At 38.2% G+C, this 15,632-nt stretch overlaps 2 protein-coding genes across 4 annotated transcripts in view; one reads left to right on the top strand and one right to left on the bottom strand.

Annotated features, from left to right (window-relative positions):
* The first annotated feature begins 59 nt into the window (after positions 1 to 59).
* Positions 60 to 7,051, top strand: elmod1 (ELMO/CED-12 domain containing 1). Of its 3 annotated transcripts, XM_079486017.1 has the most exons (13): positions 94 to 182; positions 586 to 657; positions 1,199 to 1,287; positions 1,772 to 1,917; positions 2,009 to 2,037; positions 2,212 to 2,309; positions 2,575 to 2,704; positions 2,813 to 2,946; positions 3,061 to 3,129; positions 3,763 to 3,801; positions 4,060 to 4,110; positions 5,170 to 5,303; positions 5,502 to 7,051. In XM_079486017.1, the coding sequence occupies exons 3-13, from the start codon at positions 1,220 to 1,222 to the stop codon at positions 5,675 to 5,677; spliced, it is 1,074 nt and encodes a 357-aa protein (XP_079342143.1). In that variant the 5' UTR covers positions 94 to 182; positions 586 to 657; positions 1,199 to 1,219; the 3' UTR covers positions 5,678 to 7,051. The 3 variants fall into 3 exon arrangements, with proteins under 3 accessions (XP_079342144.1, XP_079342145.1, XP_079342143.1); XM_079486018.1 differs by lacking the exon at positions 1,199 to 1,287 and having other exon boundaries at positions 60 to 182; positions 5,502 to 6,989; XM_079486019.1 differs by lacking the exons at positions 1,199 to 1,287; positions 3,763 to 3,801 and having other exon boundaries at positions 60 to 182; positions 5,502 to 6,996.
* A 2,419-nt stretch (positions 7,052 to 9,470) lies between these two features.
* Positions 9,471 to 15,632, bottom strand: part of gria4b (glutamate receptor, ionotropic, AMPA 4b) — a 75,510-nt gene continuing 69,348 nt past the window's right edge. Inside the window, exons 14-16 of the mRNA XM_079485788.1 lie at positions 13,736 to 13,850; positions 11,940 to 12,077; positions 9,471 to 11,304 (exon numbers count right to left, since the gene is read on the bottom strand). Coding sequence (XP_079341914.1) covers positions 11,140 to 11,304; positions 11,940 to 12,077; positions 13,736 to 13,850 — 418 coding nt within the window. The 3' untranslated portion in view covers positions 9,471 to 11,139. The remainder of the gene's footprint in view (positions 11,305 to 11,939; positions 12,078 to 13,735; positions 13,851 to 15,632) is intronic.

Below are 15,632 nucleotides of genomic sequence, written 5' to 3'. Positions count from 1 at the left end.
TAAGTACAGCAGTTGAGGTGTGAGAGATGATGTATGGTGCCGTTACGCCACCGTGCGGCGCAGACAGAAGCGCTGCATTGCGCGATGCTCCTCATTCACATGCTCATCATGGAGGAATAACAGGTACTTGCCTTGCGGAGAGGAGGACAGGCATATTCCCATTCACAGCGACATCTTGAAACGTACGTTCTTGTCATTTCTTTATTTTATCACGTACTCTATCGCGACTACGATCGTTGATTTGTCATCAGTGGTATGAAATAGAAAAGATGTTGGAATAACCTTGCACAATAAAACTGTCTCGACGGTAAATGCTTCCTATTTCCAGTATCATTGAACGTTGGGTCACCTTTTTTATAGATATTATTCTAACTGATCAAATGCAATGCAAATAACTGTTCAGGTGGATCATTTAAATCGTCGACCTTTATATAGTATTGGTTGTAAGCAGTAAGGCAACGTCTTAATCCGCCTAACACACTGGCGACCACAAGGCATTCATCGCTATTTGCATCGAGGACACATTGAATGTTAAACGTGAGATACTTTGATCGTCGTTATATTATTGTATTGTGTTGTGTGCAGGTGATTTGATCATCCGCGAATGTTTGTTGCATTGTTGTAACAGCAGACAGTCGCGATGAAGCATTTTCTACGGTAAGTTAAACGTTTCCTTTATGTTTACTTTAGGATGACTTATAATGATCATTTAATGTTAGACTCAAATAATTTCACTGTTGAATGTTGCCTGTGGCCCAGGTATGTCAATGATAAAAACACACGGGTTACAAAAAGAAATCGTTCATTTTAATTGATATTTGTAAAAATAGTATTCATCATAAAATGCACTTAAACGGTATGAACAAGACACTATATGCTTAGTAACGAAAACGGTTCAGGTTATATAAATCCAAGAAAATACAACAAATGTATGTTAGATACAGCTCTTTAAATATAAATAATGGACCTTCTTGTTTAGGTGTTGCTGAGTAAGGTTTATTAAAACCATTATTTATTTTACTACACTCCCACCAAAGTTTCAGTTTTGATCTTGCTGTTGAGGCCCTTAAAATGACATTTCACAACTGCCTGCCTAATAAAGTGCTGTAAAAAAGTGTCCTGAAAATGAAATCAGCCTCGGATATGTCATTCCGATGAAACAGCTTTGCTAGAGAGTGACCCTTTTTATAAAACACAGGTCTGACTACAGATTCATTGTATGCCAATGGGGAGGCGAGTTTATCCTGTGAGCAGTAACTCTCAATGCGATCAGCTGGATTCAAACAGGTTTATTGCTACAGTAGAAAATAGATATCAAATATGCTGTAGTTATTTTTGATGGATGGATGGATGTTTGGCTAGAGATAGATGGATAGAGGCACAGTATATATTGTATACGTAGAAACCAGAAACGTGCAGAATATGAAATCTGATTGGAATATTAGTTTCAAAGAATAATTGTTTGACAATAAAGGGCACTATATTTCATCACAAAGCTTTGCAGAACAGTGACCCATTTCATTATCATGGCCCACTTATCTCAAAAAGTAGGTATGCTTTTTAGAAGGGCTGTCAGAGCTTTACAGAAAAATTGTGTGTTGCATGTTAAATAGCAGCTTTATTGGAAACACACACGTAGCTGGTGATGATGCACTACAGGTTTATAGCTCTCAGATCCAAAAAGAGAATACACAATGTAGTAGGCCTGTTAGTAATGGGCTTGTGTAATTTTTTCATACTGTACCTCTCCGTTTCTTTTTCATCCTTCTAGGGTGCTGACCCAGTTCCTGGTGTTCCTTTACTGTAAGTGCTTAGGGCAGGGTCTAAAATTTGTAATCAGGAAGGTGACGGGACGATGTGAGCTTCAACGCATCTGTTTTAATAACAAACCTGGTGCTCGAAGGACCCTCAAGATCGGTAAAGACAACGAATGATATGAAGCTGTTATAGCTGTAGGTTAGTTATACTTAACTAACGTTGAAATTGTATGCTTCTTTTAATCTCACAGAAACCTCACTCAAACGTTCGAAACATGAGGTGAGTCAAAGGTGACATTTAATGCATCACATGCAGAATGTTCTTAAACAGATACAATGAAATATATATAATATGCAGAAACGAGATCTAAACAGTATAACGATTTTACATACTGTATGCAAATTGTATATCAGCTGGTTTTTGTACAACCCCTCCCTTCATTGACCTCCATAGCTCTTGAAGTCTGCCGTTGGCGTCCATCCGGATTCTGTGGAAAAGACCATTGATGATATAATGTCCCTGAAAAGAATCAACCCAGACATCAACCCACAGTAAGAATTCAAGCACCACAAACATAATCAACAAATATGTGTTCCTCTAGTTTAAATGGAACAGCATGGCAGTAGTAATGCCAAGGTTATGGGTATCAATTCCAGGCAACACATACATTGATCAAATGTTTAATGTAGATCCTGGAACATACAGTAAATTACCATACAATTATTATAATTTTTTTGGGTTGTTGTTGAGAAATTCTGAATCTTCTGTCTGCGCATTTATACTTATTTTAGTTTTTTCAACTGTATTTTTCCCCAGACTTGGCATCTCTCTCCAGGCTTGTCTGCTTCAGATTGTGGGTTACCGAAACCTTGTTGTGGAAGTGGAGAAACTACGAAAAGAACCGTATGATTGTGAAAACCGAGCACATGAGGAGATGCTCATGAAGGTATTGTCAGCCATTTACTGTTTATTGAGAAGTATATTATATGAAAGATTTAGCCATGCTAAAATCCACAGTGTAACAGGATGCCTCAAATATCTTTCAAATCAACAGCTGTGGAAGGAACTGCGTCCTGATTCTCCTCTCTCAGGACGCATCTCAAAGCAATGGTGTGAGATTGGTTTCCAAGGAAACGACCCCAAGACTGATTTCAGGGGCATGGGTCTTCTGGGCTTACACAACCTACTGTGAGTACTTAAATCTGCTGCAGTGCATGTCGAAATTTACACATACTACAGTGAAGTTTAAGAAACTAATAGATTAATACATAACAGATATTAATTTCCACGTTTCATTCGCAGGTATTTTGCAGAGCATGATAAAGCCACTGCTCTCCAAGTTCTTCATGACTCCTTGCAGTCCAAACACAGGTCAGATCCTCTCAATAGTCATGTCTATATTTTTATTTGTTGTCTTGGGTAGTTCCTGTAAAGAGATAGATCTATATTGTTTAATAATCAGATGGGGCGGAATACAGTATTTATAGGCCTTAACATCCCTTAGCAAAAACAAACACATATTAAACATACATTTCTAAACACGACATTGACAAGATCCTTCAGTAGGTCGTAAGTGAGAAAGCTTTTGTGATTCAAACTGTCTGTATGTTGCGTGCCATGCTTATTTTGAGTTCTCTTAAAGGGACAGTTCACCTTAAAAAACAATGTTATCAAGCTTGACTTTCTTCTTTAAAATATAATGAAAGTTAATGAGAATTGAGAATGTCGGTCACTGTTTGTGTGTTTCACGGAAGGAAGTTATATGACTTTAGAGCAACATGTGCGTGTTTAAATGATTTTTGAGTGAACTATTTCTTTAAGCATTTTATAAAGTTCATGTCACATGCTTTGCAGTTCATGTCACCCATAGCATGTCCTATCACCATACACATCCTCACACCTACACAATCCTTTTTTTCTTTCTTTCTTTCTTTCTTTCTTTCTTTCTTTCTTTCTTTCTTTCTTTCTTTTTCTTTCTTATTTTCATCACTTTGTCATGTGCAGGAACCATAGAGGAAGCCAGGTACTCCATCTTTTCTCTCAGTAAGCAATTCAGTTGGTCGTTTTGGCTTAATCTAATGGCTGTATTTTATTCTTGTTGTCATTTTTTAATCTCTACACATCCAACCTCACCTCACTCTAAACACAAGGCTTTATGCTCCATTTTAACATTGGTTAGTAACTGTGAATGCTTTCTCTTTTCACCCGATTCGCATGCTTGATTGTCTTTTTTGCAATTTATAAAGTGTTGAAAGCAGCTTAAAGTGTAAATCGACTCTAATGTTTTGATTTCTGTCACAGCAAGATGAGCAAAGCGGAGTGGGATAAGAAGAAATTCGACAAAGCGATTGGGTGGGTTTAGAATGTGTTAAACAGTGTTATGTATGATTAATTATTAAGGCCTAACTAGGCAGGCAACACTTTTACTATTGCAACAAATTAAAACACCCTAGCAACCACACCAGAATGCATAGCAATACCTTAGCAACCACACATTTTCAATGGTCTCTTCATAGTACCCATACTGTAGTTAAACTGATATTATACCTAATAATTCCGTTGTTAATTTTCATAAAGAATGCTTTTAGAAAATGTAATATCTTAATATCTAACAATTACATTTTAATGAAATACATTTCCACTACATTGTAGACTTGGGTTGTTGGCTAACACACAGGCTGAATCTCCTAAAATAAATTCAGCTGTCTCTAGTTAACAGTCGTGTCCCTGAACACTGCTTGCATTGCTGTACTGATGTTTAGTGTGAAGCTTAAATCGTGTCATCTCTGCTTTTAATGAGCTTTCAGGATGCATTAGCTTTGACGTGTAAGCGTAGAGTCTGTTGACTCACAGGGATCCAGAATTATAAAAAAAAACTTTCCGAAGCAAGTTGGAGTGCTGGGGGAGTGTATCAAGTACAGAAATACTACGTCCAACTAGTTTTTTACAAAGTTGACCATGTTAAGAGCATGAGAAGCGAGCATGTTTAACAGTGTAAAATCAGAATGCATGATATAGCATGATATCCGATCTTTATTGCACCTAAATAACAACCAGGGGAGCCCACAATTCTATTTAACCTTAATTGTAATAAACTCTAGCTACTGTTAAAAGATCAAGCACTTAGCACCTGTTTGTATGTATGTTTAATGTTTTTGTTGCGCAACCTATTACAGTAAATACCTGTTCGGCATGTAAACTCACTACACAACAAAACAAACTAGTTGTGTACTGGAGCTTTACTAGTAACATTTAAAGTAGGCCAATTTAGTCTAGTAGTATTGAAATGGTACACTTGGATATTAGATGTACTTAAACTTTACTTAAATATAATTACTATAATGAACTTGAAGTATACTTACTGTATGTTTTGTAAGGGTTGTGCAGTGACCCAAATCTTTTGTGGTGCAGATACTCTTTCGCCATAGTTGGCATCAACATCACAGATCTGACATATTCCCTGCTGGTGAGCGGAGCGCTGAAGACTCATCTGTACAACGTCGCACCAGAGATGCCAAGTCTGGTGCACTTTCAGCAGACCTTCTGTGAGTGTTGTGACACATAATGTCACCATTGTACTCACTTTGCAAGAAAAGCAGGCTATTTTTACTGCGGTGTGGAATTTAAGTTACAGTAACTTTGACGTTCATAACATTGCTTTCTCTTACATAGGTTTAAATAAGTAAGAATTGTGTTTCGTGATAGAAAACAAAGCATTTTCTGTATTTCCTTGTTTCTCCTAGGTTATCTGATGCAGGAGTTCCACAAGTTCTGGATCGAAGAGGATCCATGTGACATCATGGAGTTCAACCGCGTGCGCACCAAGTTCTACAAGCGCATCCTGAAGCAGCTGAAGAACCCTGACATGGCGCTGTGTCCTCATTTCACAGCCTCTGACCTTCACCTGGTCAACCTGTAGCTTCTCATTCGACTTACTAATGTCTCACCTTTCATTACCTCCAACTGCTCAGACATTCTCACCAGTCCTTTTCACATCCTCACCAATGTCTCACCAGCACTGCTGGACACCGTGTTGATTGTATGTGCGCATTGCAAATCAGTCATCTGATAACGTTTAGCTTTTACACTCATATTTATAGAAACTCTATGTTGTTGTTGTAAATAATGAAATCTTAATCAGGCACCTTTCAGCATCTTTGTATCTGAATGTGTAGTGGAAGGAGATCTCTCTCAAGACAGAGCTCCCTATCCACCAGTAGGTAGAGCTGCTGGCACATATTAGCGAAAGATCATGCTAAAGTAGAAGAGAGGTTAAATCCACAACCACTGCAATAGGTCGCACTGATAGATGAGTCAGAAACAGATGACCTTTGTTTGTATACATTATCATATATGCTTCGACATAAAGGTGTCTTTTTGCAACTCAGAATTTGAGGAATTATCTGAAGACCCATTTCTGCTTGCTATACTTACAGAGCGAGATGATCAGTCATGAATTTATGTCCATTACCATCACCCTTATATTCTTGAATTTTCATATTCTCTGTCAAAGAGTTAAATACTGGAGATTACTACATGTTGCCAAGAAGCAAAGCTTAAAATCAAATAGTTACTTGCCAAATATGGTAGAATTATGTGAGTTTTGTGAATGTTATCATGCAGAGCACATGATTGTTTTGGGGAAAATAATGTATTAGTGTTGATGTGAAACATATGGAATGTTACATATTTTCAGTTTTAGTACCAAAGCAATAAGTGAAGTTTAACCGATAGTAGAACAGCCTTTTTTCTAGTAGTGCCTCCACTGTCTTTTCTGTTATTAACACCACAATCACTTCGCTAATAAATGTACAATTCTAAAGCTTAGTGTCCAGTAATTCAGGCTTTACTTGGTCTAGGATTTGCATTTCTTTTATGCATGCTTTGTATTTTACTCTAATGCTTTATTTTATCTTTAGTTTTTTGCTGTAAACTATTTGGACAGTCACAGGGTTTGGATAATGATTACAGTATGTTTACGCCTGCAAAAAAATTGCTTTATTGGAATGTCACTTCATTTCAAAATAATGTTGTTCTGTGCAATGAATTTCGCAGCTACCGACACGGTTAACAGCTTTCTTTTAATCGGTATTAAACATGATTTTTAAAATGTAAAGTTCTCATTGTTGCACTTTTATATGTGAGACAAAAGCACTTGCTGTACATAATGCCTTAGAGCTGGAAAACATCTAAATGTTATTAAAGCGCATCATTATGCATGGCTGAATTTTTTCATGTATCTGTTCTGCTTTTTGGTATTGTCTCTTTTACACATTAAACACTAACAAACAGTACACAATACTTTTTAATGATCAGGGCCCAGTCGCACAAACCACTAAGAAAACTTTAATAGTCATACTTTGTGACCTTAGAATAAAAAAGGCACATGTCAGAGATATACTTTTTTGTGTGTGTATATATATATATAATAATTAATTAATATGCAGTCTATTTTACTTATTTATCAAAAAAATACATTATTTCATTATTAGGAAACACGAAATTAAAATTACAAATATGGTGCATTATAAGTGAAGTTATGAAAGTGCAGTAAATGAATCAGAATACACAGAGAATCATGAAAGTAATGAAAAGTTTGAGTTTTTTCTCACTGTATTGTCGTTCATCAAAGTTGTCGTACGGGGGCAGTATTGATCCAGTTACATCTCGCAGCATCCGCACTTCGAGAAATGTCGTTCATCTTCAGAGGCTTTGTTCTAAAGGTTATGCTTGGAGAAAATCATCATGGTTGGGATGATCTTCAAACGGAAATCCAAATAAGCACCCATATCTCTAACATTCATTATTTATATGACATCGCCACTATCTAATAAACCGAAACACCGTACGTGGTACGACACGTTATTTTTGACACGATACGCCTTTTACGACATGATCGCGATTATGCGTCGTTTTTAAACGTTTGTCTTTGGTGCTGGTTATCTGAGAAAACAAAGGCGTGTTTCCCCAAAAGACAGTTTATGGATTAGACAAGACACAGTCAAGGTGTAATGCGACATGACAGCCGATCTGAGATCAGACACACTCTGTCACAGGCGACTTCCTGTTTCTGTACACGTGCTGTTTTGTGTTGTTGGCCGGTGACAGCGTTTAGCATAATGTCCAAACATCTCATGACAGTAATGTCAAGATGCATTAAGAGTCCTTAAGCATGAGAACAGATAATATTAAGAGGAGGTCAAAGCGTGACGGGACATATCCATCTAGCAAACATAAACGCAACATAAATTAATTCAGATATGACACTTAACAAATAGAGAAAAACACATTTTCTACACTGAAGATACAATGTGCGTGCTATAATGCAAATAATAAGATAAGTATCTGCATGCTTTTGATGCTCTTACGCAATGACATCACGATTGCGCTGCAGTATGCAGGCCTATTTACTGTTTAGCATGCAGGATGTGTATTGTTGTTTATTTACCAAACATTTGGGGTATCATTTTTACAGAAATGTTAAAATAAGGGTAACGAAATTACATATTTTCCACATCAAAATACTATAATTATTTGCAAGTATCAGCTCAGGCACTTTCAGTCAACTGCTGTTGAAATATGGTGACCGTCCGATCACATTTATGTTAAACGTGTGTGTGTGTAAACATCATCACAGCATGACATGATAAAGGGTTTGGATTACATCAGACACTGGTGAGTTTTTCACAACTTCCTCTGTGTCCTTGGGGGTTTGATAATGGTAGTTTATCTGAAGAACACAAAAGATGAAAAAAATAGTATGAAATGCGGACGAGTATCAGCACATTATGAGACGTTCCTGAATGATACTCCTGAAGGTCATTAGCGATGTAACACATGTCCTAACATCTGTTAAAGGAGGCCAACCACTGTTTTTCTGCAACATTTATTTGCATTCCCTCCGTGTATTGCTTTGCCCTTTCTTTGTAAGTAAAGATTTCCAGATGGGGAACGGGTGTCAGTATATTTTGGTCATTTCAGTGACCTCTTGTCTCTTTCACAATCTGCTCTAGACACAGGAACACTTTAGGCAGAAGTTGCACAATTCAGAAAACGAAAGGGATACTTCACCCAGATATTGCCCCTCATTTTCATTTACAAATTTTTTAGCTTTTTTTGTTCTGTTGGACACAAAAGAAGATATTTTTATGAATATAGAAAGGTAGTTCATGGGGGGGTCTGTCTGGTTATAAGCAGTCTTTTAAATATCTTTTTGTTCGTCAGAACATGAAACAACTTGAAGGTGAGTAAATGATGACAAATTAACATTTTGGGGTGAAGTATCCCTAATTTTCAAAGTTTTTAAGTGAATGAACGTCTATTTTTGCAATTCACCATCACAGTCGCATGCACTGAACTTGTAATGAATGTTCTCTCATAGATATTGCTGCATACTACCTATAATGGCCCCTTAATCTCTCTAAGGCACAATTACTGTCATTAAGTACTTTGGTCTAAAAAGAATGAGTTTACCCCATGTCAGAACGCCCCCATCACAGTGGATCTTATTTTCTTGTCCTTGCCATATAAAGTATGGCTACTGAGTGGAAGCTTGTGCGATTCATTTTATTCATCAGAAAATGTTGAATAGGATTCTTCACACTGGTTAGATTAGATTCCCATGTTTTTAACTTGGGATGTATTACTGTATGTACAGTACATTCACTCGACACAATGCAGAATTATCCAAATAAAGACACAGGTGCAATATTGTGGCCATTAATATTTTACTAAAAAATGATCAAAATAAATATTTACAATTTTATAACTTTATCCCATTAAGGACACCACTTTGATCACAGCATTTGAGACTATGAAAAAACTAATGCCACTCTCCAAACAGACCGATCTTAAATATGCAGTGTGTATCTCCATATATACTTTTATTGTCCAGAGAAAGCACAAGGCAGAGAGTGAGACAAATTGTGAGAATGTGTGTATTCATCAAGACAAGGGGTAATAAGAACAAGAGAGACCATAAATTGCACTTTATCAGGTAAAATGCGAGTTTAACAAAATTGGGCAGTAAACAGAGAAAGACCGATCAGCATTCCGCTATGGTGTCCTGATGCTTCGAGATTGTCCATTTATTTACGTCCGTGTGGACAGATTCAGTCCTCTGACTGGAGGTCGCTCCATTGCTACAGTTTCCGGAGAACAAGCTAAAGGCCTGAATGAGGTTACACAGTGTTTTTCAGAAAAGGCCTGAGCTGAGCTCTGACCATGGCTCTCACGATACAAACAGTGTCTTCATAGGTGGTCTGTGTTCATTTCTATACACTTTTTTCACCCTTTGTTGTACTTATAATTGCACAGTTTAAAGAAAACTCTCCGATGAGTTTGAACCTGACGGCTCAATTGATCTTCTTTATCTAAAACATGTTTGCTCTAAAATGAGTGGACAAATATTTAAATATTTTCATTATGCTATTCTTCAATATTTTCAATATCACATAAATCAAAAATAAAATCTGTTTCTGTGAAAAATCAAATAGAACCGTCTAGAGGGTACCATGATCTACAACTGCACAGTGATTATGCAGGACATGGCTTGGGAAAGAGCGGTGTGCCACATTCCCGAAAATCATGAGCGCAAAGGTCACTGGCACTGATAACATGCCCATGTTATTAAAACCATAGAAGTTTACATCTACATATATCAAATCTTTTTGTTTTAATGTTTCTTTAGCGTTGTCTAACCGTTATTGCGATGAATCATTTTCTAAAGATGGTTTAAAAAGTGACTTACACTCTGTCCACTACAGAATCTATTATTTACATTTTTTTTAAAAAGCAAGCGAGATGTACAGTCTTCTATTTACAAAACATGTAAATAATTTATTAAGGTATGACTTTATAGAATATATATGAACTCTTCTTCACAGTTTAAGTTTTACGCAGTATATCACTGTTATTATCCGTGTTAATAATACCCTCTCAAGCAAATAAATGCCTGTTTTAGCTATAGATGTTGAGTTAGTTAATTTTGACCAGTGTTCCGGTTCAGCAAGGTTTATGGCAGAGTTTTAGAACAAGCAGATTTGCTCATCTTTTGCCAAAAAAGTTTGGTTGTTGTGAATCCTGTCTTTCCATTCGTCTGCTTCACCGAGAAAGGCGGCAGTTCTGAGCGCAAGTCCTTTGAATGTAAATTACAAAAACGCACAAGTCTCACTGTCTGTGGTAAAACCGTCCTTTATATATCCTGTGGTGGCACTCCAGGGACGGCAGCGTGTGAAGCTCCCCGGTTCCTTTCTTTGAAATCTGTGATTTTTCCTTGTCAGCACGATTGCTCAGCGTGTTGGCGTCATTGCTGTTGGGTTTGTTTTCTGATGTCCGTAAGCGTTTTTTGTGGAGTTTAAGGCACTTGAAAGTTTTTGGTTTTCACGGCAAGTCAGACGACACCAGAGCCAGTCCGGAGGTCTGTCGCAGGGAGGGGCCAGAATGGACGGCCTTCGGGCAGTCCGGGGTCAGGACGCGCCCATTCTCACCCACGCTCCCTGTAATAGACAGGCGTGCCTTGTTCCGCATGGCTTCGGTGAAGGTGAGCTGCATTTGGAGAGAGGATGGATGAAAGAAAATATTAGTCAGATGAACAAATTTAAAAATTCCTCATAAAAACATTATACGACTGAATGCACATTATTAGCAAGCACATATAAAAAACAACAGATTATGAAAAATGAAGCATTTGGCTTAGTCCTCATTTCTTTACTGCAAAATTCATAACTATGGGATTTTCAAGAAAATTATGATCAAAATGAGTCTTTCTAACGCTTATTGATTTGTGGGTGAACATCGCTTGAGAGAGATGAGAGGTTACCAACAGGTGTAATTCAGTCTTCAGCATGCACAGATATGTGAATGCAAGTCTCCACTTGGAGTACATGTCGAGGAGACAGAACAAGGACGTCACAAGCACAAGAAGCTTTACCACGGGCTCAACACGGCAAGCTACTGCGGTGAAAACAAGAGGAGCTCCACTTACTACTCCAGGGCACCTACGTACATCTGACCTCCTACATCTCTACTCCTTCAGTGGCGTAGACGTTGTAACCCTCTCTATATGTGGCTAAACTCTGAGTGCTGTGGGTGGGACTGGGCCCAGGTGAGGGGTGGGGACTGGGGATGGGGGCGGGGCTGGGGAGAGGAGAGGAAGAAGGGCGATGTTCAGACTGTTCCACCTTCATTCTCTTGGCCTCGTTTCGGGACTTGTAGCAGAACTCGATGAGGGCCACCAGCATGGCCAGACCCAGGCCGCCGACCAGAATGTAGAAAACCCCAGCCACATTACTGAGGCTTAGGGCCTGTGAGCTCTTGTCCTGGATGCGGAAGTAAAGAAAGAGAGAGCCTGTAAGTTACCGAGGCGGGAGTGGAAACGGCATGTGACACAAACAAACACGCACGCATTCGACAAAGCACTTGCTATTCTACAAATCTAGTCACTACCACCACACACACACACATACATATTTTACACACAAGATTAATGTTAATGAACCTTGGCTTTGAGGCTAATCTGCAAATTTCATCTCCCTGACCTTTTGGATATTTTTGTGACAACTTTATTTTTTACTAGACAGGCATCGGTGCTTTGACAGCAATTTAAGGGTGACAATTACTTCATAATTACTGGAGATGCTTTATTTATTAAAATAAACTCTCAAATGGATTGCTGCTATCATAGTGCGTGTAATTACACACATGCAAGTTCTCCTAAAGAGATCAGACGCAGGATTTAACTTCTCACTGTTTTTCTCACTTATCTCCACATCTTTTCTAGCTCTCTGAGGGATCCACAAAAGTCAGGCCGCTTGGTTTGTCATGCACAAAATCAACTGCGTACGCTTGGCTAGGTAAACTTGGAAAACCTTCAAGCCCAGTCACTTCCATTCCTCTGAGGTAATAGATATAACGTTGTACAACTACTAATGATCACAAAGATTTCTAAACAAGACATTTAATGAAGAAAAAGCAGGTCATGCTTAAACCTAGAGTGGAAAAACTCTCTCTTTCTTCCTACAGATAAGCATGCTCTATCTTTTGACCTCCTGACACAGCCTGACACCATGCCTGCCTGAGCATTAAGACAACAGTGATGGTCCCAGACTTGTGGAGACTGACCTTACTTCCCGAGTCCTTGGGTCCACACTCGCCCTTATCGTACCACCATTTGTTTTTCAGCTTGTCTAAGATGCCTGATTCACTCAGTTTCAAAACGGCAAGGTTTACGGGGGTTCTTCAACCGCGCAGAGGAATGTAACACAAATAACATAAATAACATCATAGGACATGTTATTTTATGTTATTCACTCATAACAGCTGACACAGCAGTTGCACTGGCAAAGTGACCGAGCCGAAGGTCCCATCGTGATGCATGTCTCTGCGCTCCCTTTATGCGAATGTTTAGGGCCCTAAGAGGGAGCCTTGGACATGGGGTTGATGGGACCCTGCTAGATCACTTTTGGTAACGGGCACATACTGCCGCGGCCTGTTTCGCTAACAACAACGGAAGCGATTACTGTTAAACCGCAATTATTGGCATGTACCACGAGCATCAACTGTACTTCATCCCTCTAACATTTGGAAAAACGACAGCAATCTTTTTTTTTGAAATACCTTGGTTTGTGTCGTTTATGCATCATGCCTTTAAAAGAGAATGCATGCATAGAGTATTCCTCATTATTTAAATTATAAATTGAAACAATTACATAAAAAATTATTAAATAAAACACTTAAATAAAATAATAAAATAAAAGCTCTACAAAAAAACTATAAACGCTATAAATTAAAGAGGGCATATTTGCCCGGTATTCACAGCGAATATTTGTGCTTTGACAGTAATTGTATTCCTCTCTCTCTCTTTCTCTCTTCAGGCTAAATAAGGTCAGAATGAAGGTCAGGCTTGTGGCGGCGCCCCGGCAGATGCCCCCGTTACAGAGGAAACAGTTTACCCGCGTTGGTTGTCATAGTGGCTAACCTTCTCACCACCTCCTCCGCTGCCACATTCTCCTTTGTCGTACCACCACTTGTTTTTCAATTTGTCCAACAGGCCTTGCTCATTCAGTTTTAAAACTGCCAGGTTAACGGCACTTCTTGAAACGATAAAACATAGTTTGTCAGTATCAGCAGTTTGTCATCGCTGAGCAGAATCCAATCAGGGTAAATAAAGACAGAAATGGGTGGAAAGGCCTAAAGATATTAGTCACCGGCCCCACTTTTCTTTACCAAAGACTTAAATACACAGAGCCGCCGAGGATAAACCTCTCTTTACCCGTTCTTTTAATGTCAATTCACACCAGCTGTATTTGGTTCAACTCGTGCTACACACCTCCAGATGGAGGAGGAATGGAAAAATCAATATCTCCTCTCGCTTTAGAGCCCCCCCACCTTCCCTTATTTCCCGTCATCTAACGCTTTACTATGCACTCAATATTGCTGGGAGATGCGCAGAGGGACCTCACGATATTGAATGCCTGTTACTTGCCTATATGCTGCTTACAGACAGTTTAAATGAGCGTGGAGGGTTTAAGCTTGTGAAAGTGCTGAATGAGTTTGATCCTATTCCCCAGACCCCTGCACTTCCACCCTTAGCTAAGCGGAAGGGAGCTGGCAACGCAGTTCTGCTTTTAAACATCAGGCAGCCATTTGTAATTTTATACACGAGAAAGCTTATAGGCAGGATTCAAAATGTACACTGGCCAAAGGGGAATAAAAATTAGGACTGGAAAGTAAATAAAACAGCTGTCTGGTTGGATTTCAAGTGATTTAAATCGATACAAACGGTCAAGCAGTGGCCAAAAGTGAAGTCCAACTTCGGAGAATTGATATCTTCGCTCTTTATTAAAATATTGAATTATAAATGCGTTGTTAATTTGGTGTGCATGTTGCAATTGGTTGTTTATATATAATGTGAAGCCCTAAGGAGGCTCTTCAGGAGTCTTGCAAATGATTAATGTGCTCATTTTATAAACACATAGGTCGAGATAATGACTATATATGTAAAACATGACCACAAGAAAGGATCAACAATTATTGATATTGAAAATTATAGTCAACATTTGGTTTATTTTCTGTGCGATTTTTGTTTTTCTATGCATTCTAACTTTTTTAGAATAAAACCTATATTCCTTGGTATGCTGTGCTTTTCCTTTTTGCCAAATCATTTAATTGTACGGTACACCGTATTTTGGTAGTTTCATTTTTCCTGAGGAGGACACCACTTTTAGACACTACTGTATAAAAGTTTACTAATGGTTAACTTAACATAAGTTGTTTTCTTTACTAGACATAAGATTATTTTTAGCCCAGCAAATGAAAATATTAACATCATCCTGAATACTGTTCACATTAAAGTTTAGTTCACCCCAAAACACAAAAGAAGATATTTTTTAGAATGTGCTTAACAGAAACCTTTGTTCTCCATTGACTTGTTTTTATGGCCATAAAATCGAAGTCAAGGGGACCAGCATTTTTTCTTTTTGGTTACCAACATCCTTCAAAATATCTTCTTTTGTGTTCCATCTTTGGGTGAATTAACCCTTTAAGCCACCAAAACAAAGTCACAATATATCTTGATTAGAGAATCTGCTGTTTGTCACAAATATGCAAGCAAAACAGCAAAATGAGTCTGTTGTCATGGTTACAAAATGTTATTTTAGTACAAAAAAAGGAAACCATTTGTCTGGTAGGAAATATTTATGTATGCTACATTTACTCTAAATGATATAATTTTGGATCCTGCTTATAAGATAACCCTATAATCTAGGTAATTTGTAGGCTAAAATATAAGAATTGATTTAAGAGAGGTTTATCCTGAATGCAAATTTATCCTGCAACATTGACAAACACACAGGCCACAGGAAGAAAAAAGTGAG

This window comes from Barbatula barbatula (assembly GCF_947034865.1).
Source record: "Barbatula barbatula genome assembly, chromosome: 22".
In the NCBI taxonomy this organism is placed as follows: Eukaryota; Metazoa; Chordata; class Actinopteri; order Cypriniformes; family Nemacheilidae; genus Barbatula; species Barbatula barbatula.
The sequence above is the reverse complement of the archived record's forward strand: the minus strand, read 5'-3'. Positions and strand labels throughout refer to the sequence as shown.

Excerpts from the sequence above, each read along its gene's own strand:
- elmod1 (XM_079486017.1), top strand. The coding sequence starts at position 1,220 with ATGCCAATGGGGAGGCGAGTTTATCCTGTGAGCAGTAACTCTCAATGC. Across the intron at positions 2,038-2,211 it reads TCAAACGTTCGAAACATGAG|CTCTTGAAGTCTGCCGTTGG; the intron begins GTGAGTCAAAGG and ends TGACCTCCATAG. Across the intron at positions 2,947-3,060 it reads CTGGGCTTACACAACCTACT|GTATTTTGCAGAGCATGATA; the intron begins GTGAGTACTTAA and ends TTTCATTCGCAG.